We start from the raw sequence: 23368 nt of genomic DNA on the forward strand, positions 1-23368 counted from the left end.
TGACATAATTGGAGTGTATCCACATTTTCAAACTGAAATCTTTTAGTATTTTATTCCTATTTACATATCATATCTTTCAGAAATAAAATACTTTAATACAGACGATGAGTAATATGGTATATGTATACCTCTTAAATTGTTCTTTCACCAGTTACATTAATCTTAATAATTGTTTTGTGTACATGAGTTTGTTGTAAGCTATAACGGCTACACAAATAAAAGGTTATTTTTCATTTCATTTGTTCTTTAAACAAGCAAGAGAGACAGTTACAAGTTAATGGTCATAGGTAGCTCAAATAACACTGGATAAACTATATACAGTACAAACCATTCATACAAATGAAGACTAAGATATAGAATTCATTACAATAACATAATTACAATAACCGTTTTCTCAGATGTCAATCACAACACCCTCAGCCAGAGGGGAAGTAAGGAGTGTCACTGTGGTAATTGTAATCTGGACACACTTTCTGCACTAGTTTATAATCTGTACTGTAAAATGAAATATAAATACATATGACTTTAAAGGGTTTGGAGCAGAGCCATGACACATGGCTTTGAGTCTGCTCCTGGTAACAAGTTTTTGATGGATCATAGTTGCAAAGCGTAGTCTTCTTCGCCTTGTCCACTTTCTCGTACTCAATGCGGCAGTTAAATGTCTTTGAATCTTTGGCATCAATCACCGTCTGTTGAGCCAAGTCAAATTCCACAATTTTTGTAGGGGGCACCAGGCTGACGGAAACATTCCCCTGGCCAGTGGAATTATGACGGAAGTAGACACTAAAGGTACCGTTCCCGTGGTCCACTATTTTGCCTGTGATGAGTAGGTTTAGCTTGACGGTTTTGATGTTGGAATGAAAGTCTCCCCAGCCAAACATTTTCTTAAACTTTCCCGTTTTGACTATAGGTCGTCTCTTAGGTCGAGGGCGGGGCTCCTTCTGATCTGAGGCATTTCGTAACCAATCCCATATATCCTGGTCGGAGTAAGGTACTGGAGTTTCATAGTGCAGGTCCACAGCAGTAGCATTCTCTTTGCCAGATAATGTCTGTGAAAGCAGGCGGCTGATAGACAGATCTTTGCTGCTTTCTGTCCATATGTGCTTTTGCGTATTCTTAGGGCTGCCAGTTTTTAGAAGTTCTGATTTTTGAGGATTATTTCCATGAACACAAGTTACCTATAATTATGAAAATAAGAGGGAATGATGAGTTTTTGTTCAACAAATGTAAGGAATATCATTACACAGACCCATTTGCTGTGTCGATAACATAATTGTACTCACAATAGTAATTACAAAAAGACTAGCACCTGATCACAACTTTCAGAAATGTCTTCAAATGTTTCAAATACAATGCATTACTTTGAAGTGCAGTGACTGTTATGTAGACAAATGTAGCAACTTCTATGATTCTATAGCATTTGGACAGTTACATGGTAAGATGGGTATAGAGGGATATGGGCCAAGTGCAGGCAATTAGGACTAGCTTAGTGGTATAAACTGGGCGACATAAACATGTTGGGCCGAAGGGCCTGTTTCCATGTTGTAAACTTCTATGATTCTTCATGTAGCAAGGTTCCACAAAGCAATAAAATGAAAAGGCTATGTTGGTTGAGGGAGGAATTCTGGCTAGGACATGGGGAGAACTCTCTGTTCTTTGAATAACGGTTGAGGATTTTTAACACCCACCTGAATCACTAGAATCACTGTGGGCCATTGACTTAACACCTCATCCAAAGGACAGCAGTTCTAACATGCAGCACTCCCTCAGTACTGCACTGATATTTTGTGTTCAAGCCCTGGAAAAGGATTTGAACCCACAACCTTCTGGCTTATGAGTAGGAGTGCTACCAATTGTGCTGAGCAAACACCATTGTTTATGCAGTTATGTAGATAAATTTACCAAATGAACATAAAGTTGCAGATTGGGGCCTGACTTGTTTTCGTACTAATAAATACAATACAACTCATTGGATTCACCAAACTACCAGCTCGTACTGTCCGTAGGTCACAAATAGCAAAATTCCAACCCACAGGGGCACAATGCCAAAACTCAATGCATTACACACTCTCTTCAGCGTAAAACATCTGCTGGGCAAAGTACACAGAGGAGAACGGGCAGAGAGCATCTCATGGCCATAATGGAGTCTGCCTGATTTTCCATTAATATAGATGGATAGAAAATCGGTACGGTTTGTTGTAGGCATGGTATTCATTCCTGCCCCCCATTCCCCATCCGGCCCCATTCCCCGCCCGCCCCCAATTCTCCTCCCATCCCATTTTTCCCTCAATGTGCTCAGCCCAGGAGATGTTTTATGCCTCAATACTGAAGAGAAAAACCCGCTTCACATTTCAAACTAGTTTGGACTGTGGCAACTCGCCAAGGCTTCTTCGACAGCACCTCCCAAACCCGCGACCTCTACCACCTAGAAGGACAAGAGCAGCAGGTACATGGGAACAACACCACCTGCACGTTCCCCTCCAAGTCACACACCATCCTGACTTGGAAATATATTGCCGTTCCTTCATCGTCGCCTGGTCAAAATCCTGGAACTCCCTTCCTAACAGCACTGTGGGAGAACCATCACCACACGGACTGCAGCGGTTCAAGAAGGCGGCTCACCACCACCTTGTCAAGGGCAATTAGGGATGGGCAATAAATGCTGGCCTCACCAATGACGCCCGCATCCCATGAACGAATAAAAAAAAAACGGTGTGGCTACAAAGTGAACTTCAGTCTATAATACTCTAAATAATTAAAATAACTCCCCAAGTGACAAGCTTCTGCTAAAAGGAACCAAATAGCAATATATGTGAGCAAAAATATAAAACTTAGAGGCTCTCCCCGCCCAACCATGTCATCTAACTGTATGTTAAACAAATCTAATGTTTTTGGCCATCTGAATGGCTTTTTCTGAATGTTAATCAGCCTTTGTGTGTTAGTAAACGTTTCATAAAGGAGTGATCAACTATCAAAATAAAGCTCTGTATCCTATAGTGAGGTGATAACCTTAAAATCATTCAATATGATGGCGGTGAGAGTAAATACTTTTTGCTTAATAGATGAGCTAAGATAATCTTCCCTCATCTATGTATATTTTATAACCTTGCAAAATTCACAATTATTGTTATTTACTCCAAAAACTAGGGGATAAAAATTGCTTCTCGTGCGTTTTCATGCTCAGCAGCATGCAACTGATCATGTAGATGCAAAAAAGGCCCCAAATTCGTCCTCCTCATTAATTAAAATAAAATAGGCAGGCTGCCAGTGCAACTCATTCTGTTCATTGGCAGCTTGCCTAATCGGGGGCGTCAATATCGCACGTTGCTGATATTTTTAAAAGCAACACGCACCTCTTAAAGGAGAGGTGCACTTTGGCTGCAGACAACTGAAGATTATGGACAATGACAGCCACAGCAGAAGCTGCAAGTGACCCCCAGTTTTCTAAGAAAATAAGAACATAAGAAATAGGGACAAGAGTAGGCCACATGGCCCCTCGAGCCTGCTCCACCATTCAATCAGATCATAGCTGATCTTCGACCTCAACTCCACTTTCCTGTCCTAAAATCTATCGATCTCAGCCTTGAATATATTCCACAAGCTTTGTTATAGTCCAACGATTAAAAATAAAATCGTTGGACTATAACTTGGTGTTGTAAAATTGTTTACAATTGTTAACCCCAGTCCATCACCGGCATCTCCACATCTTGAATATATTCAACCACTCAGCATCCACAGCCCTCTGGAGTAGAGAATGCCAAAAGATTCACAACCCTCTGCGTGAAGAAATTCCTCCTCATCTCAGTCTTAAGTGACTGACCCCTTATCCTGCAACTATGCCCCCTAGTTCTAGATTCTCCAGCCATGGGAAACAGCCTCTCAGCATTTACACTGTCAAGCCCCCTCATAAACTAATATTTTTCAATGAGATCACCTCTCATTCTTCTAAACTCCAGAGAGTATAGGCCCATTCTACTCAACCTCTCCTTATAGGACAACCCTCTCATCCTAGGAATTAATCTAGTGAACCTTCGTTGCACTGCCTCTAAGTCAAGTATATGCTTCCTTAGATAAGGAGACCACAACTGTACGCAGTACTCCAGGTGAGGTCCCACCAAAGCCCTGAACAATTGTAGTAAGATTTCCTTACTCTTGTACTCCAACTCCCATGCAATAAAGGCCATTTGCTTCCTTAATTGCTTGCTGTACCTGCATGCTAACTTTTAGTGTTTCTTGTACGAGGACACCCAAATCTCTCCGAACACCAACATTTAATAGTTCCTCACCATTTAAAAAATATTCTGATTTTCTATTCTTCCTACCAAAGTGAATAACCTCACATTTCCCCACATTATACTCCATCTGCCACCTTCTGATGCTGCTTTGGAGGTTTTAATGGAGGAGGTTGGCAGGGGGAGAGACATGCTGTTTCCACCAGGCGGCAGTTAGATTTCCAGGCAAGCTGCCCAGCATGAGTGGGCAAAGGTGGCAGTGTGTGTATTGCCAGAGGTATTGCCCCCAGGACAAGCAGGAAGAAGTTCAATGGCCTCACAAGGCTAACTAAGGTAAGCCTCCTAACTCATTACTCTCTGCTTAGCCCTGCACTACCTGTAGCCGCAGCACTCGCAACCCTTCCCTCCCCCGATTACCAGTACTCTCCTCCAACCACTGCAGTATACTTCCCTCCACCTCCTCCTGCTCCTATTGCAGCACTCTGCACCTGCTACTCTCCTCACTGTTACTTCCTTCACCTCCTCACAACTCTGAAATCTTACACACACCAGCAACATTATTCTACCCTGATATGCATGCCCTCAAACCTTCTCATTACTCTAGCACTAGCACACCTCCTTCTTTCTTACAGGACAAACTCGCACACAATAACAGGGAGCAGACAGCCCCAGGAGGAGGGGCCGTGCTTCATCCATGTGCTGTCCCCAATTAAAGAGTAGATGATGGTTATTGTGGGCAGGGGGCACATCAGGAACATAGCATCTGGCAAGGCTGAAGAACAAGTCCTGCATGGTTTTAAACCATCTTCCCTTCCTTCCCTTCTCACTTAAATCTCACATGATGCATGACAAAATGCTGCTGCTTTCAGAAGCGACTTATCTGTCTCTTCTTACTCATGCCACTGAATGATAACTCTTGTCCCTTTTTTCTATTTCAAGTCCAGAAGCTCCACTTTTCAGGGAGCAGAAGAACTTGAAGAGATAAGCCAACTTTTTCTTGTTTTACATTCAAGCAAACATGATTGAAATCCAGTGTTTGAACGGTTCATATGCCAGTCGGTTGAATGGACAGTTAATATTTCAACTATGCATCAAATGTTTTCAAATATGGTAGCAAGTCAACGTAATAATAAAATATCAATTATATAAAGATTGTTGCACTATGGATGTCTGACACTAGATGGCAAAAGAACATTTTATAAATACTTTACCATAAAATACTCACAGAACATGCTACAGCCATTTTAATGCATGATATATTTACTACATTAATTTTTGTCCACTTTGATTTGTTGAATCCAATACCAGACTCCTGAAAATGGGACATGGAAATCTAAATGGACAATTAGTTGCAGATTCGAAAATCTAACAATTTCATCAGCAACAACGAACTCCTGAGAGTGCAAAGAGATACACTTTCAAAACTACAGGAAGTTGTGGAGAAGAAGAAAGTAGCTGCCGCAGAGCCAGCCTTCAAAAACTACAGCTGCCAAAGAGACACGGTCTTACAAAACTGCCAGGGTGGCAGGGAAGGAGGAAGAAGCTTTGAATGCAGCAGAAGAAAGGATTTACCTGAGTATTTAAAACAATATTATCTAATAAGGTGTGCAGCATTTAAATAGGTAGATGTGGGCTCTTAAAGGAGGAAAATACTCTGGTGGGAGGAGGGAGAAGAACTATTTTCAAATTGAAGTATTCCCTCCATAAAATTTTTACATTGATTTCAGTCTATGGTTATTCAAAATAAATTTTCTGATCTTCATCTTGTTGATGGTTGAACATTAAATCGTAACCAGCTCCTTTCTACGAGACTGGGTATAAAGAAAATGAGGGACACAGCTACTTTAACTCAATGACCCAGAAATTATGCCATGAGATACCAACACTTAACACATTTGTTTAAAATTCCTCTCTCCACAATTTTGCTGAGGCATTAACCACCATTAATATTTCCAGTAAAATAGCAGGAATAGGAATCCCAGGTGTATAAAGGTGACATGAGGAAAAACTTTTTTACACAGCGAGTGGTTGTGATCTGGAATGCACTGCCCGAGGGGGTGGTGGAGGTAGGTTCGATCATGGCCTTCAAAAGGGAACTGGATAAGTACTTGAAAGGAAAAGATTTGCAGGGCCAAGGGGATAGGGCGGGGGAGTGGGGCTAACTGATTCGCTCTTGCATAGAGCCGGCGCGGACTCGATGGGCCGAATGGCCTCCTTCCGTGCTGTAACCTTTCTATGATTCTATATTGGTATCCCATGGTATCATTTCAAGCCATAGTATTTAGGAATGCCAGAAGCCATATTTTGTAGCCAAAATCAGAACTGCATGTCTTAAGATGAATGTCACCCTTTTACGATAATTGCCGATTGAAACTGACATTAAGATGTCTGAATTGTCATATCATAGAGACTTTAACCTGCTATGGTATAGTAGAATAATGAAAGCAGTTTGTGGAAAGTGGATTTTACACAATGCAAAATCCAACTGTTTCACTGCTTTGCTACAAAACCTGTCCCTCTCTCAGGTAACTGTAGCTCATTATTTAATTTAGTACGACACAGAGAGACTTTCGAACTCAACACAATGCTGAGCTCTTCTTCCATCGCCATCGTCTCTGCGCCCACTTCTTTAACCTGGAGTCTTCCCTCCCTGCACAGCAGACCCTTTCTCCAGCCTTCAGAATTCTCGTTCCACCTGGACCCCTCCCTTTGGCCTCTTACCCTCTCTTCATGTTTTAATTGGAAACTGCCAGCGTGACATTGGCCATCTCAACGTCTCTACTCTCCTTACTCACTCTAACCTACCTCCCTCTGAATTTGCAGCACTCTGTTCTCTCAGGTCCAACGCTGACATTGTCAGTAAACCTGCTGATAAGGGCGCCGCTGTTGTTGTTTGACAAACAGACCTCTACCTTGTGGAGGCTGAACACCTCCTCCTACTACCCCCTGGACCATGACCCCACCACCGAACATCAAGCCATGGTTTCCCAATCCATCACTGACCTCATCTGCACTGGAGCTCTTCCCCCCACGACCTTCAACCTCATGGACCCCCAACCCCGCATAGCCCACTTCTACCTCCTTCCCAAGATCCACAAACAGGACTGTCCTGGTAGATCCATCATTTCAGCCTCTTCCTGCCCCAAGGAAATTATTTATTCCTATCATGACTATATTTTTTCTCCCCTTGTCCAGTCTCTTCCAACCTACATCTGCAACTCTTCCGTGCCCTACGCCACTTTAACAGTTTCGAGATCCCCGGCCCTAACCGTCTCCTTTTCACCATGGACGTCCAGCCCTCTACACCCCCATCCCCCTCCTTAAATGGAGGCCTAACCAGTCCCCATCCACCACCACCCTCCTCCACCTGGCTGAACTTGTTCTTAAGTTGAACAACTTCTCCTTTGACTCCACTCACTTCCTCCAAATAAAAGGTGTCGCTGTGGGAACCCGTATGGGTCCCAGCTATGCCTGCCTTTTTGTGGGATACGTGGAACATTCTTTGTTCCAGTCCTACTTAGGTCCCCTTCCTCATCTCTTATTCTGGTACATTGATGACTGTATCAGTGCCATTTCCTGCTCTCGCCCTGAACTAGAAAACTTCATCAACTTTGCTTCCAATTTCCACCCTTCCCTCACCTTCATGTGGTCCATCTCCAACTATTCCCTTCCCTTCTTCGACTTCTCTATCTCCATTTCTGGGGATAGGCTGTTAACCAATATCTATTACAAGGCCACTAACTCCCACAGCTACCTTGATTACACTTCCTCTCATCCCGCTTCCTGTAAGGACGCTATTCCCTTCTCCCAGTTTCTCCGTCTCCATTGCATCTGTTCTCACGACGCCATCTTCCACACCAGTGTTTCCGATATGTCTTCCTTTTTCCTCAATCGAGGATTCCCCTCCGCTGTAATTGACAGAGCCCTTGACCGTGTCTGTCCCATTTCCCGCACTTCTGCCCTCACCCCTTCCCCTCCCTCCCAGAACCATGAGAGGGACCCCTTGCCCTCACCTTCCACCCCACCAGCCACCACCATTTCGGCCACCTCCAGCGCGACGCCACCACCAAATACATCTTCCCCACCCCTCCTCTTTCAGCATTCCAAACAGACTGTACCCTCCGCGACACCCTGGTCCACTCTTCCATCACCCCAACAATTGCTCTCCTCTCCACGGCACCTTCCCGTGCGAGCGCAGGAGATGCAACACCTGCCCTTACACCTCCTGCTTTCCCACCGTCCAGGGCCCCAAACACTCTTTCCAGGTGAAACAGCGATTTAATTGTACTTCTTTCAATTTACTATACTGTATTCACTGCTCACAATGCGGTCTCCTCTACACTGGGGAGACCAAACACTGATTGGGTGATCGCTTTGTTGAACACCTCCACTCAGTACGCAAGTGTGACCCTGGCCTTCCGGTCACTTGCTATTTTGATTCCCCGTCCCACTCCCACTCTGACCTCTCTGTCCTCGGCCTCTTACACTGTTCCAATGAAGCTCGAGGAACAGCACCTCATCTTTCGTTTAGGCACTTTACAACCTTCTGGACTCAACATTGATTTCAGTAACTTCAGATCATAACCACTGCTCCCATTTTGACAAACAGCAGGTGCTGGTAATGGTTCTGCTGTTGCCATTTACAGCTCCTCTAGACCCATCTTTTGTTTCTTTACTTATCCCATTACCACCCTCCTTGTCTTGCACCATCATCTCTTTTGTCATTTAATCACTCCTGCCCTCCATCCTATCACAGACCTTCCCTTTTGTTCTTTCCTTCCCTTCCACTAACCCCCCCTCCCCCCTCCTCTTTCCCTGGCTCTGTATTTGCTTAAAAACTGTTAACTCTTCAACTTCTTCCAGTTCTAACGAAAGGTCATCGACCTGAAACGTTAACTCTGTTTCTTTCTCCACAGATGCTGCCTCATTTGCTGAGTATTTCCAGCATTTCCTGTTTTTATTTCAGATTTCCAGTTTCCGCAGTATTTTGCTTTTGACAGAGACATCTACCTTCTTGAGATTTTCTGCAGTTCTCTAGAACTGCAAGATGCTAGGCAAGCAATTTTTGCAACTGGGAGAAAATCATGAGAAAGTACTTTTAACGTTGAGATAAGTGTGTCCTTGTGCCATTATAATATTCTTAGCTATAAATAAAATCTAAAAAGATAAATTAAAAAATTAAATGAATATCAAATTAACACAAATACTAAAAGACTGCTGTGATTGAAGCTACTTATAAAACATGCAATGAAAACAATCTCAAGAAAACATAATGCTACAAGTGGAGTTTATCAGCAACAAAAGCAGCATCTCAGGCAAACAGAAAAAGAACTATTTGCAAACTACTAAAATTTACCGTCTTTATAGCAATCTTTTTGATACTTGTTCCAATGCACTGTACTGTGTCTACTGTTGTAACTTCAGCTACTCATGCTTAAACTTGTGCAGAGTCAATTAGAATAAAGTGCAATTACTGATCGAATTTGTAAATTTAGATTACCAACAAAAAATTGTTTCTAAATCTGATTCTTTTTCTTCTTGTTGACAATATTATGCAAAAAATAAACGTGTCCAGAACAATTCAGCTTGAACTTACATTTACATGAATGTTTAACATCTCAGAGCTTGTGCATCACAATTTGCTCTTCTGATCAAAACTGTCTTACCATTATAATATTTATTTTTCTAGGACTGCCTACTCTCAGCACCTCATGGGTCATTTTCTTCCCCGACTGGTTTAAATCACAGTCTGTACAATATAATTCTAAGTATCATTATGGAGTTGGGAGAGAATGGACTAAATGACACAAAGGTTATTTCCTAACCAACATTATTTTCTGAAAATGTTATATTTAACACTGCAAAATCTCTTCATAGACATGAAAGGATTATTACATCATTTTACTGCAGAATAATAAAAGAGGCCTAAATATGCAGTAATATCTCACTATAATACTCTCCCAAGACTTGTTATAATGTTCATTGTTCATGACTTCCTCCTTATTGGAACATATTAAGGTGTATGACTCAGTTCTTCTTATGCTGCCTTTATTACTGAACCTTTGGTATCTGCATTGCACAGGTGCCAGCAGAGCCGTATAAAGCTGCCAATGCAGGCTGCTATTGGTGCTAACAAGATCATCTCCAAGTAGGTGGTCTTGCTTCATTTCTCTCTGTTACAACTGCAAAACAACTGCTGTAGTAGAAAGTTCACTTTTTAATCTTAATATTTTCAAAGATCTAGTGCCATAGCTGGCCTCCTTTCAAATTCTACTGATTGCAAAGAGTTGATGGTTTCATCAGTTCTTCTCAATCAGCAGAAACTGGCCAGAGTCGAATGCCTGTAACCAGTACATAGAATTACATAGAATTAGAATCATAGAAAGGATACAGCATGGAAAGAGGTCATTTGGCCCATCGAATTCACGCCAGCTCTATACAAGAGCAATCCAGCTAGTCCCACTCCCCCGCCCTATCGCCATAGCCCTGAAAATGTTTTCCTTTCAAGTACTTATCCAGTTCCCTTTTGAAAGCCATGACTGAATCTGCCTCCACCACCCCCTCAGGCAGTGCATTCCAGATCCTATCCACTCACTGTGTAAAAAAAGTTTTTTCTCATATCACCTTTGGGTCTTTTGCCAATCACCTTAAACCTACGTCCTCTGGTTCTTGACCCTTCCACCAATGGGAACAGTTTCTCTCTATCTATTCTGTCTCGACCCCTCATGATTTTGAACACCTCTATCAAATCTCCTCTCAACCTTCTCTGTTCCAAGGAGAACAACCCCAGCTTCTCCAGTCTATCCATGTAACTAAAGTCCCTCATCCCTGGAATCATTCTAGTAAATCTCTCTGCACCCTCTCTAAGGCCTTCACATCTTTCCTAAAGTGCGGTGCTCAGAACTGGACACAATACTCCAGTTGTGGTCCAACCAGTGTTTTATAAAAGTTCATCATGACTTCCATACTTTTGTGCTCTATGCCTCTATTTATAAAGCCCAGGATCCCATATGCTTTTTTAACCGCTTTCTCAACCTGCCCTGCCACTTTCAATGATTTGTGCACATAAACCCCCAGATCTCTCTGTTCCTGTACCACTTTTAGAGTTGTGCCCTCTAGTTTATAATGCCTCTCCTCGTTCTTCCTATCGAAATCTATCACTTCGCATTTTTCTGCGTTAAATTTTATCTGCCACGTGTCCGCCCATGCCACCAGCCTGTCTATGTCCTCTTGAAGTCTATCACTATCCTCCTCAATGTTTACTACACTTCCAAGTTTTGTGTCATCTGCAAATTTTGAAATTGTAGCCAGTACACCCAAGTCCAAGTCATTAATATATATCAAGAAAAGCAGTGGTCCCAGCACTGATCTCTGGGGAACACCACTGTACACCTCCCTCCAGTCTGAAAAACAACCGTTCACCACTGTTTCCTGTCCCTTAGCCAATTCTGTATCCATGTTGCTGTTGCCCCCTTTATTCCATGGGCCGCAATCTTGATGATAAGCCTACCATATGGCACTTTATCAAATGACTTTTGAAAGTCCGTATACATCACATCAACTGCATTGCCTTCATCTACCCTCCCTGTTACCTCATCAAAAAGCTCTATCAAGTTAGTTAAACACAATTTGCCTCTAACAAATCCATGCTGGCTTTCCCTAATCAATCCACACCTGTCCAAGTGACTGTTAATTCTGTCCCAGATTATCGTTTCTAAAAGTTTCCCCACAACAGAGGTTAAATTGACTGACCTATAGTTGCTGGGTTTATCCTTACACCTTTTTTGAACAAGGGTGTAATATTTACAATTCTCCAGTCCTCTGGCACCACACCATATCTACGGATGTTTGGAAGATTATGGCCAGTACCTCCGCAATTTCCTCCCTTACTTCCCTCAGCAACCTAGGATGCATTCCATCTGGACCGGGTGACATAGAAAGCACAGCACAGAAACAGGCCATTCAGCCCAACAGGTCTGTGTTGGTGTTTACGCTCCACATGAGCCTCCTCCCACCCTTCTTCATCTAACCCCATCAACATATCCTTCTATGCCTTTTCCCTTAAGCTTCCCCTTAAATGTATCTACGCTAGTCACCTCAACTACTCCTTGTGGTAGTGAGTTCCTCATTCTAACCACTCTCTGGGTAAAGAAGTTTCTCCTGAATTCCCTATTAGTGACTATCTTTTATTTATGGCACCTCGTTCTGGCCTCCCCCGCACGTGGAAACATCTTTTCTACATCTACCCTATCAAACCCTTTCATAATCTTAAAGACCTCTATCAGGTCACCCATCAGTCTTCTCTTTTCTAGAGAAAAGAGCCCCAGCCTATTCGATCTTTCCTGATAGGTATAACCTCTATCATCCTAGTAAATCTTTTTTGAAACTTTACCAGTGTCTCTATATTCTTTTTATAATATGGAGACCAGAGCTGTTCACAGTATTCCAAGTGTGGTCGAACCAAGGTTCTACACAAGTTTAACATAACTTCTCTGCTTTTCAATTCTATCCTTCTAGAAATGAACCCCAATGCTTTGTTTGCTTTTTTTATGGCCTTATTAACCTGTGTTGCTGCTTTTAGTGATTTGTGCATCTGTACCCCTAGATCCCTCTGCTCCTCTGCCCCTATTAGACTCTTATTTTCTAAGGAGTATGTGGTCTCCTTATTCTTCTGACCAAAATGTACCACCTCACACTTATCTATATTGAAATTCATTTGCCAATTACTTGCCCATCCTGCAAGTTTATTAATGTCTTCCTGTATTTTGTCACTGTCCGCCTCAGTATTAACTATACCTCCCAATTTGGTATCATCCATAAATTTTGAAATTGTACTTCCGATTCCAGAGTACAAATTGTTTATGTAAATGGTGAACAACGGTGGTCCCAGCACCAATCCTTGTGGAACACCACTTCCCGCCTTTTGCCAGTATGAGTAACTGCCTACTCTCTGTTTTCTGTTTTGTAACCAGCTTGTTATCCATTCAGCTACATGTCCCCTGACTCCACATGCTCTGACCTTAGTCATGGGTCTACTATGCGGTTCCTGATCAAAGGCCTTTTGAAAATTCAAATATATTACATCTACTTGTCTACCCTTGTCCACCCTTTCTGTTACTTCTTCAAATAATTCAATAAGGTTAGTCAAGCATGACCTTCCCTTTTAAAATACATACTGACTATTCTTTATTGTATTTTTGGTTTCTAGATGTTTTTCTATTACATCTTTGAGTAAAGATTCCATTATCTTTCCTACCACCGACGTGAAGCTAATTGGTCTAAGTTCCCTGGACTTCTGCTATCTCCCTTTTTAAATACAGGAATCACATTAGCTGTCCGCCAGTCCTCTGACCCATTTCTAATGATTTTTTATATATATGTAGTAGTGCCTCTGCTATCTCTTCCCTAACTTCTTTTAATATGCGCGGATACAATCCATCCAGACCGAGGGTTTTATCCTCTCTAAGTTTGATTAGTTTATCAATTATCTCCTCCCTTTCTACCTTAAATATCTTTATATCTTTTTTGATCTCTTCTTCTAATGTCATGCCCAACATATTAGTCTCCCTGGTAAATACTGAGGCAAAGTAATTATTTAATATTTCTGCCATTTCACTGTCGTTACCTGTGATTTTATCGTGTGTATCCCTTAGTGGCCCTATCCCTATCTGATTTTTCTTCTGTTATTTATGTGTCTGTAGAATATTTTACTATTTCTTTTTATATTCCTTGATAATTTAATTTCATAATTCCTCTTTGCCTTCTTAATTTTTTTGACTTCTTTCCTAAACTTTTCGTAATCCCTTTTGTCATCCTCTCCTTTGTTGTCAATGTACTTAGTGTATGCCTTTTTCTTTAGTTTCAATTGCGGCCTTATTTCTTTATTCATCCATGGTGCGTCATTACCAGCCAGTTTGTTCTTGTTTTTTAGTGGGAAATATTTCTCCTGGACTCTGTTGATCACCGTTTTAAATGTTTCCCACTGCTGTTCTATTTCTTTGTTTGTCAGTAAATTTTTCCAGTTTATTTTCCCTAGTTCCATTCTCATCCCCTTAAAATCAGCTTTTTTTCAAATTTATTACTTTGGTCTTTGTCTTATTTATGTCCTTCTCAGTCTTTATCTGAAATCTTATTATGTTGTGATCGCTATTGCCTAGATGCTCCTCCATGCTTACTTCTCTTATCTGTTCTGGTTCATTTCCAATTACTATCTCCAGCAGTGCTTCCTCTCTTCTTGGGCTTTTTAAATACTGGGTAAGAAAGGAATCCTGCACACATTGTAAAAACTTCATTCCCTGTACCCCTTTACCTATATCTTCTTGCCAGTTTATTTGGGAGTACTTAAAAATCTCCCATGATTATTATTCTATGTCCTTTTCTCATTTCACATATTTGCTTACATATTTCTTCCTCCACCTCCTTTTCACTATTGGGTGGTCTGTAGTATACCCCTATTAGTGTGATCGATCCCTTCTTATTTCAATCCACATGGATTCTGCTTCTATTCTTCTGTTAGTTATGTCCCGTTTTTTCTACTGCCATTTTATTATCTCTAATTAGTACAGCTATTCCCCCCCCCAACCCCGACTTCTTCCTTCCCTATCCTTGTTGATTATGTTATAACCTGCAATATTTAGTTGCTGGTCCTGTTCCTTATGTAAACATGTTTCAGTTATTCCTATTACATCTGGTTCCTCACTATGGATTGTTGCCTCTAGTTCCCCCGTTTTATTTTGGACACTATATACATTGCTGTACAGGCAGTTTAATTCGACTTTAACAGTCGTTCCTTTTACTTTATTTTTAACAGTCCTTTATACTTCTGTTTTATAACTGTATTTGTTCTTTGACCATTTATGTTATCTTTATTCCTTACTCTGATCTGACCTTTACACTCATCTCCAATTTCTTTTATCTTAGGCTTTTGTTATTGATACCAGATCGCTCCCCCCACCATGCTAGTTTAAAGCCTTATCCAGCACCCTATTTATCCTTTCCACTAGGACACTGGTCCCATTCCAGTTCAGGTGGAGCCCATCCCAACGGTACAGTTCCTTCCTGACCCAGTACTGGTGCCAGTGTCCCATGAAATGGAACCCCTCTTTCCCACATCACTCCTTCAGCCACGCATTCACCTTTCTGATCTGCCTATCCCTATGCCAATTAGTAAGTGGCTCAGCAGTGATCCTGAGATTACCAGCCATGAAGTCCTGCTTTTTAATTTAGTTCCTTGCTGCTGATAATCCATTAGCAGGACCTCCTCCTTGTTCTTCCTCATGTCACTGGTGTTGACATGGACAATGGCAACTGAATCCTCCCCCTCCCTTTCCAAGTTCCTCTCCAGTTGCTCCAAGATGTCCTTTACCCTTGCACCAAGTAGGCAACACACCCTCCTGGACTCTCGGTCGTGACTGCAGAGGACACTATCTATCCCGCTGATTATAGAATCTCCTATGACTACAACCTTTCTATTCTATTCGGTACTAGGTCCTTTGCTTTTTGTGGTATACATTAATGATTTGGACTTAAACGTAAGAGGCATGATTAAGAAATTTGCGGATGGCACAAAGATAGGCCGTGTGGTTGATATTGAGGAGGAAAGCTGTAGACTGCAGGAAGATATTAATGGACTGATCAGGTGGGCAGAAAAGTGGCAAATGGAGTTCAATCCGGAGAAGTGTGAGGTAATGCATTTGGGGAGGGCAAACAAGGCAAGGGAATACACAATAAATGGGAGGATACTGAGAGGTGTAGAGGAAGTGAGGGACCTGGGAGTGCATGTCCACAGATCCTGAAGGTAGCAGGACAGGTAGATAAGGTGGTTGAGAAGGCTTTCCTTTATTAGCTGAGGCATAGAATATAAAAGCAGGGATGTTATGCTGGATCTGTATAAAGCACTAGTTAGGCCACAGCTTGAGTACTGCGTACAGTTCTGGTCACCACATTACAGGAAGGATGTAATTGCACTAGAGAGGGTGCAGAGGAGATTTACGAGGATGTTGCCAGGACTGGAGAATTTTAGCTATGATGACAGATTGGATAGGCTGGGGTTGTTTTCCTTGGAACAGAGGAGGCTGAGAGGTGATTTGATTGAGGTGTACAAAATTATGAGGAGCCCAGATAGAATGGATAGGAAGGACCTATTTCCCATAGCAGAGGGGTCAATAACCAGGGAGAATAGATTTAAAGTGATTGGTAGAAGGATTAGAGCAGAAATGAGGAAAACATTTTTCACCCAGAAGATGGGTCTGGAACTCACTGCCTGAGAGGGTGGTAGAGGCAGAAACCCTCAACGCATTTTAAAAATACCTGGATGTGCACCTGAAGAGTCGTGACCTGCAGGGCTATGGACCAAATGCGGGAAAGTGGGATTAGGCTGGGTGGCTCATTTCTTAGCTAGCGCGGACACGATGGGTGGAATGGCCTCCTTCTGTGCTGTAAATTTTCCATGATTCTTTTTTTTTATTCGTTCACGGGATGTGGGCGTCGCTGGCAAGGCCAGCATTTATTGCCCATCCCTAATTGCCCTCGAGAAGGTGGTGGTGAGCCGCCTTCTTGAACCGCTGCATTCCGTGTGGTGACGGTTCTCCCACAGTGCTGTTAGGAAGGGAGTTCCAGGATTTTGACCCAGCGACAATGAAGGAACGGCGATGTATTTCCAAGTCGGGATGGTGTGTGACTTGGAGGGGAACGTGCAGGTGGTGTTGTTCCCATGCGCCTGCTGCTCTTGTCCTTCTAGGTGGTAGAGGTCGCGGGTTTGGGAGGTGCTATCGAAGAAGCCTTGGCGAGTTGCTGCAGTGCATCCTGTGGATGGTGCACACTGCAGCCACAGTGCGCCGGTGGTGAAGGGAGTGAATGTTTAGGGTGGTGGATGGGGTGCCAATCAAGCGGGCTGCTTTATCTTGGATGGTGTCGAGCTTCTTGAGTGTTGTTGGAGCTGCCCTCATCCAGGCAAGTGGAGAGTATTCCATCACACTCCTGACTTGTGCCTTGTAGATGATGGAAAGTCTTTGGGGAGTCAGGAGGTGAGTCACTCGCCGCAGAATACCCAGCCTCTGACCTGCTCTCGTAGCCACAGTATTTATATGGCTGGTCCAGTTAAGTTTCTGGTCAATGGTGACCCCCAGGATGTTGATGGTGGGGGATTCGGCGATGGTAATGCCGTTGAATGTCAAGGGGAGGTGGTTAGACTCTCTCTTGTTGGAGATGGTCATTGCCTGGCACTTATCTGGCGCGAATGTTACTTGCCACTTATGAGCCCAAGCATGGATGTTGTCCAGGTCTTGCTGCATGCAGGCTCGGACTGCTTCATTATCTGAGGGGTTGCGAATGGAACTGAACACTGTGCAGTCATCAGCGAACATCCCCATTTCTGACCTTATGATGGAGGGAAGGTCATTGATGAAGCAGCTGAAGATGGTTGGGCCTAGGACACTGCCCTGAGGAACTCCTGCAGCAATGCCCTGGGGCTGAGATGATTGGCCTCCAACAACCACTACCATCTTCCTTTGTGCTAGGTATGACTCCAGCCACTGGAGAGTTTTCCCCCTGATTCCCATTGACTTCAATTTTACTAGGGCTCCTTGGTGCCACACTCGGTCAAATGCTGCCTTGATGTCAAGGGCAGTCACTCTCACCTCACCTCTGGAATTCAGCTCTTTTGTCCATGTTTGGACCAAGGCTGTAATGAGGTCTGGAGCCGAGTGGTCCTGGCGGAACCCAAACTGAGCATCGGTGAGCAGGTTATTGGTGAGTAAGTGCCGCTTGATAGCACTGTCGACGACACCTTCCATCACTTTGCTGATGATTGAGAGTAGACTGATGGGGCGGTAATTGGCCGGATTGGATTTGTCCTGCTTTTTGTGGACAGGACATACCTGGGCAATTTTCCACATTGTCGGGTAGATGCCAGTGTTGTAGCTGTACTGGAACAGCTTGGCTAGAGGCGCAACTAGTTCTGGAGCACAAGTCCTCAGCACTACAGCTGGGATGTTGTCGGGGCCCATAGCCTTTGCTGTATCCAGTGCACTCAGCCGTTTCTTGATATCACGTGGAGTGAATCGAATTGGCCGAAGGCTGGCTTCCGTGATGGTGGGGATATTGGGAGGAGGCTGAGATGGATCATCCACTCGGCACTTCTGGCTGAAGATGGTTGCAAACGCTTCAGCCTTGTCTTTTGCACTCACGTGCTGGACTCCGCCATCATTGAGAATGGGGATGTTTGCAGAGCCTCCTCCTCCCGTTAGTTGTTTAATTGTCCACCACCATTCACGACTGGATGTGGCAGGACTGCAGAGCTTTGATCTGATCCGTTGGTTGTGGAATCGCTTAGCTCTGTCTATAGCATGTTGCTTCCGCTATGATCCTTCCCCCCCAACCCCCCCCCCCCAAGGCTGCCTCATGTTCCACGGTGCCATGGTTAGCATTCTGGGCATCCTCCCTGTAGCCTACACGCATATGTAGAGTTCTGTCTTCCCACACTTCACAGCAATGTGAGTGAGCAGTGCAACTCGGGCTGCCTGCTCTCATCACTGCTGAAATACAGTTGCCTCTGTAAGTGCGGGGGGGTGGGGGTGGTGATGGTGAACTATAAAGGCAACATAAAGCTCTTCACGGTAACAATTTTTGTATTGATACCAAAGACAGTATTAGAGATCGAGCTGTGTTGTATTTATCCACCAGATAAATGTAGTCAGTGTTGTTACTTGGATGTATTTTTACTTCAGACTGACTCACCTGATAATTTATGTGCAGGTCATCAATTGCCCTTGTTGGATGAGCAAATGATCACCTTGTGTATTTATTTCTGGTGTTCCATTTACAGGGATTTTGTTTATAAATAATTATGCAACATTTTAGCAGTCTATTTCCACATATTGACTAACCACTCAACAGATCTGACAAGTGAAGCCGGGCACATAATGTCCCCAAGAAAGTCTCTTACTTATCTAACTGCCTCTTTGGTAAAAGAGAAGGGCGTAAGGGAACCTTATATATTTAGTACAAAGTTGTGATCAATACTTCTAGTGTATGCAAGTCAGGCAGCATCTATGGAGAAAGAAAGAGAGTTAACGTTTCAGGTCGAAGACCTTTCGTCTGATGAAAGGTCATTGACCTGAAACGTTAACTCTGTTTCTTTCTCCACAGATGCTGCCTCACTTGCTGAGCTTCTCCGGCATTTTCTGTTTTTATTCAGATTTCCAGCATCTGCAGTATTTTGCTTTTGACTTTTAGTGTATCACTGCATTAGACGTTTGTTTGTTTAATCAACTGGAGTACCTTTACTCCACAGGCATTATTTTTGAGTTATGGATTATTCTGCAGTATTTGAACCCCATACACTCACAAATTTCAATTGTGCCATTTGAAAATAATTGGGCATCCACCTACTTTTAGTTGGGCAGGATGGGAAAGATTTTAAGCATTAAAAAGCTGTGATATTCCTAAATAGCCAGATAAGCTTTAAATAATTTTTAAATCAGTGAATGTGATCTTATTATCAGCATGGTCTATCTTCATTCTGGTGGTCAATGTGTTGTATAAAGCTCATTTTGAAGCTGTATCCATCACAAATGTAATTACAATGGAGGTTTGTTAAATGTAATACTGAACCCTGCATATAATTAGACTTACAAATGATAGGGATGATCATTTCATGACTATAAAAGGATCATAACACTAGAAAAACTTAAAGTAAGGGGTTTGAAATTGTCAGAATCACATATATGTGAGCTTCACTGTATTCCCTTGGAAAGATGAATATGGAAGCAGCTCATTTACAAAGATAAAATTACATTTGTTAGATTTTAGTTTTAGGATAACAAATTTTTCACACAAGGTCGAGATTTCTCTTCCACACTGTCATTTACAGTCTGGTAGATGCTGATCCTAAAACAATGATCCCCGCCTCCAAAGGAAAAGGAATCTCTACCTTAGATAGAGAGACAAAACAAATTCCTGGAACAAGATATATGGCAAACATTGTTTTGTGAAGTGAATTATTTTCATTCTCATTTTCAAAGATAACTAGTGGATTTCCAATAACATTGTCCACAATAAGTCAAAGAATATTGGCTGGAGGGGAACTTCTCAGTAATGAAGTTACTCTGCTGCTATCTTTCTGCAGGCTGGAATAACTATCAATACTATAGTAACTCGTTGTCCTGAATCTATGTGATTCTGCAATTCTGCACTACTAGCAGGGAGCTGTGATGCTGTTGCGGGGGATGACTTATCAGGGGAAGGCAGCAGCAGCCAGCTTCCTGGCACCACGGGTAGCTCTGCTGCACAGGCTGGGAGGAAAAAGAGTGGAAGAGCTATAGTGATAGGGGACTCAATTGTAAGGGGAATAGACAGGCGTTTCTGCGGCCGCAACCGAGACCCCAGGATGGTGTGTTGCCTCCCTGGTGCAAGGATCAAGGACGTCTCGGAGAGGCTACAGAACATTTTGGAGGGGGAGGGCGAACAGCCAGCTGTCGTGGTGCACATAGGCACCAACGATATAGGTAAAAAAGGGGATGAGGTCCTAAAAGCAGAATATAGGGAGTTAGGAGGTAAATTAAAAAATAGGACCTCAAAGGTAGTAATCTCAGGATTGCTGCCAGTGCCACGTGCTAGTCAGAGTAGAAATAGGAGGATATTTCAAATGAATACGTGGCTAGAGGAATGGTGCAAGGGGGAGGGATTCAAATTCCTGGGACACTGGAAACGGTTCTGGGGGAGGTGGGACCAGTACAAACCGGACGGTCTGCACCTGGGCAGGGCCGGGACCGCTGTCCTAGGAGGAGTGTTCGCTAGTGCTGTTGGGGAGGGTTTAAACTAAAGTGGCAGGGGGTTGGGAACCTGAGCAGGGAGAGAGAGGAAAGCGTAACAGGAAGGGACAGAAGGTATGGAGTAATGGGTAAAGTGTTAAAAAAGGAAAAAGCAAGAACTAAGCGTCACAAAACAGATTTGAAAGTTCTTTATCTGAATGCACGTAGCATTCGTAACAAAATGGACGAGTTAACGGCACAAATAACTACGTATGGGTATGATCATGTGGCCATTACAGAAACATGGCTGCAGGGTGACAACGACTGGGAATTAAATATGCCAGGGTATTTAACAATCAGGAAGGACAGGCAGGAAGGAAGGGGAGGTGGGGTGGCTATGTTAATAAAGGAAGGAATCACTGTAATACAGATAAATGATATTGGGACAAAGCATCAAGATAATGAAACAGTTTGGGTGGAGATAAGGAATAATAAGGGGAAAAAAACATTAGTGGGCGTAGTATATAGGCCTCCTAATAGTTGCAACTCTGCTGGAAGAAGTATTAATCAGGAAATAGTCGGGGCATGTAATAAGGGAACAGCTATAATTATGGGGGATTTTAATTATCATATTAACTGGACAAATCAAATTGGGCAGAGCAGCCTTGAGGACGAGTTCATTGAGTGCATCAGGGATGGATTTCTTGAGCAATATGTAACTGATCCTACTAGGGGGCAGGCAACCTTGGACCTGGTCCTGTGTAATGAGTCAGGATTAATTAATAATGTCCTAGTTAAGGATCCCCTTGGAACGAGCGACCACAACATGGTTGAATTCCATATCCAATTAGAGGGTGAGAAGGTTGATTCTCAAACAAGCGTACTGAGCTTGAATAAAGGAGACTATGATGGTATGAGAGCGGAATTGATTAAAGTGGACTGGGAAAATAGATTAAAGGGTAAGACGGTACATGAGCAGTGGTGTTCATTTAGGGAGTTATTTTACAACTTTCAAAATAAATATATTCCACTGAGGAAAAAAGGGTGTAAAAGAAATGACAGCCATCCGTGGCTAAGTAAAGAAATCAAGGATAGTATCCGACTAAAAACAAGGGCATATAAGGTAGCCAAACTTAGTGGGAGGATAGAAGATTGGGAATTCTTCAAAAGACAGCAAAAAGTAACTAAAGGATTGATTAAGAAAGGGAAGTTAGATTATGAAAAGAAATTAGCAAAAAATATAAAAACAGATAGCAAGAGTTTCTATAGTTATATAAAAAGAAAAAGGGTGGCTAAGGCAAACGTAGGTCCCTTAGAGGATGAGACCGGGAAATTAATGGTGGGAAACATGGAGATGGCAAAAATGCTGAACAAATATTTTGTTTCAGTCTTTACAGTAGAGGACACTAAGAATATCCCAACACTGGACAAACAGGGGACTCTACGGGGGGAGGAGCTAAATACGATTAAAATCACTCAGGAGATGGTACTCAGTAAAATAATGGGACTCAAAGCGGATAAATCCCCTGGACCTGATGGCTTCCATCCTAGGGTCTTGAGGGAAGTGGCAGTAGGGATTGTGGATGCTTTGGTGATAGTTTTCCAAAATTCCCTGGACTCAGGAGAGGTCCCGGCAGATTGGAAAACTGCTAATGTAACACCGTTATTTAAAAAGGGTAGTAGGCAGAAGGCTGGAAATTATAGGCCAGTTAGCTTAACATCTGTGGTGGGTAAAATTTTGGAGTCTATTATTAAGGAGACAGTAACGGAACATTTAGATAAGCATAATTTAATAGGACAAAGTCAGCATGGCTTTATGAAGGGGAAGTCATGTCTGACAAATTTGCTTGAGTTCTTCGAGGATATAACGTATAGGGTGGATAAAGGGGAACCAGTGGACATAGTGTATTTAGACTTCCAGAAGGCATTCGACAAGGTGCCACATAAAAGATTATTACTTAAGATAAAAAATCACGGGATTGGGGGTAATATTCTGGCATGGGTGGAGGATTGGTTATCGAACAGGAAGCAGAGAGTTGGGATAAATGGTTCATTTTCGGACTGGCAACCAGTAACCAGTGGTGTTCCACAGGGGTCGGTGCTGGGTCCCCAACTCTTTACAATCTATATTAACGATTTGGAGGAGGGGACCGAGTGCAACATATCAAAATTTGCAGATGATACAAAGATGGGAGGGAAAGTAGAGAGTGAGGAGGACATAAAAAACCTGCAAGGGGATATAGACAGGCTGGGTGAGTGGGCGGAGATTTGGCAGATGCAATATAATATTGGAAAATGTGAGGTTATGCACTTTGGCAGGAAAAATCAGAGAGCAAGTTATTTTCTTAATGGCGAGAGACTGGAAAGTACTGCAGTACAAAGGGA

The 23368-nt window shown here is 42.8% G+C and overlaps 1 protein-coding gene across 1 annotated transcript in view; it reads right to left on the reverse strand.

Annotated features, from left to right (window-relative positions):
• Nucleotides 1–306: 306 nt before the first annotated feature.
• Nucleotides 307–23368, reverse strand: part of LOC137332248 (neurexophilin-1-like) — a 136834-nt gene continuing 113772 nt past the window's right edge. Inside the window, exon 3 of the mRNA XM_067995948.1 lies at nucleotides 307–1178. Coding sequence (XP_067852049.1) covers nucleotides 417–1178 — 762 coding nt within the window. The 3' untranslated portion in view covers nucleotides 307–416. The remainder of the gene's footprint in view (nucleotides 1179–23368) is intronic.

Source organism: Heptranchias perlo, chromosome 2 (genome assembly GCF_035084215.1).
Source record: "Heptranchias perlo isolate sHepPer1 chromosome 2, sHepPer1.hap1, whole genome shotgun sequence".
NCBI lineage: Eukaryota > Metazoa > Chordata > Chondrichthyes > Hexanchiformes > Hexanchidae > Heptranchias > Heptranchias perlo.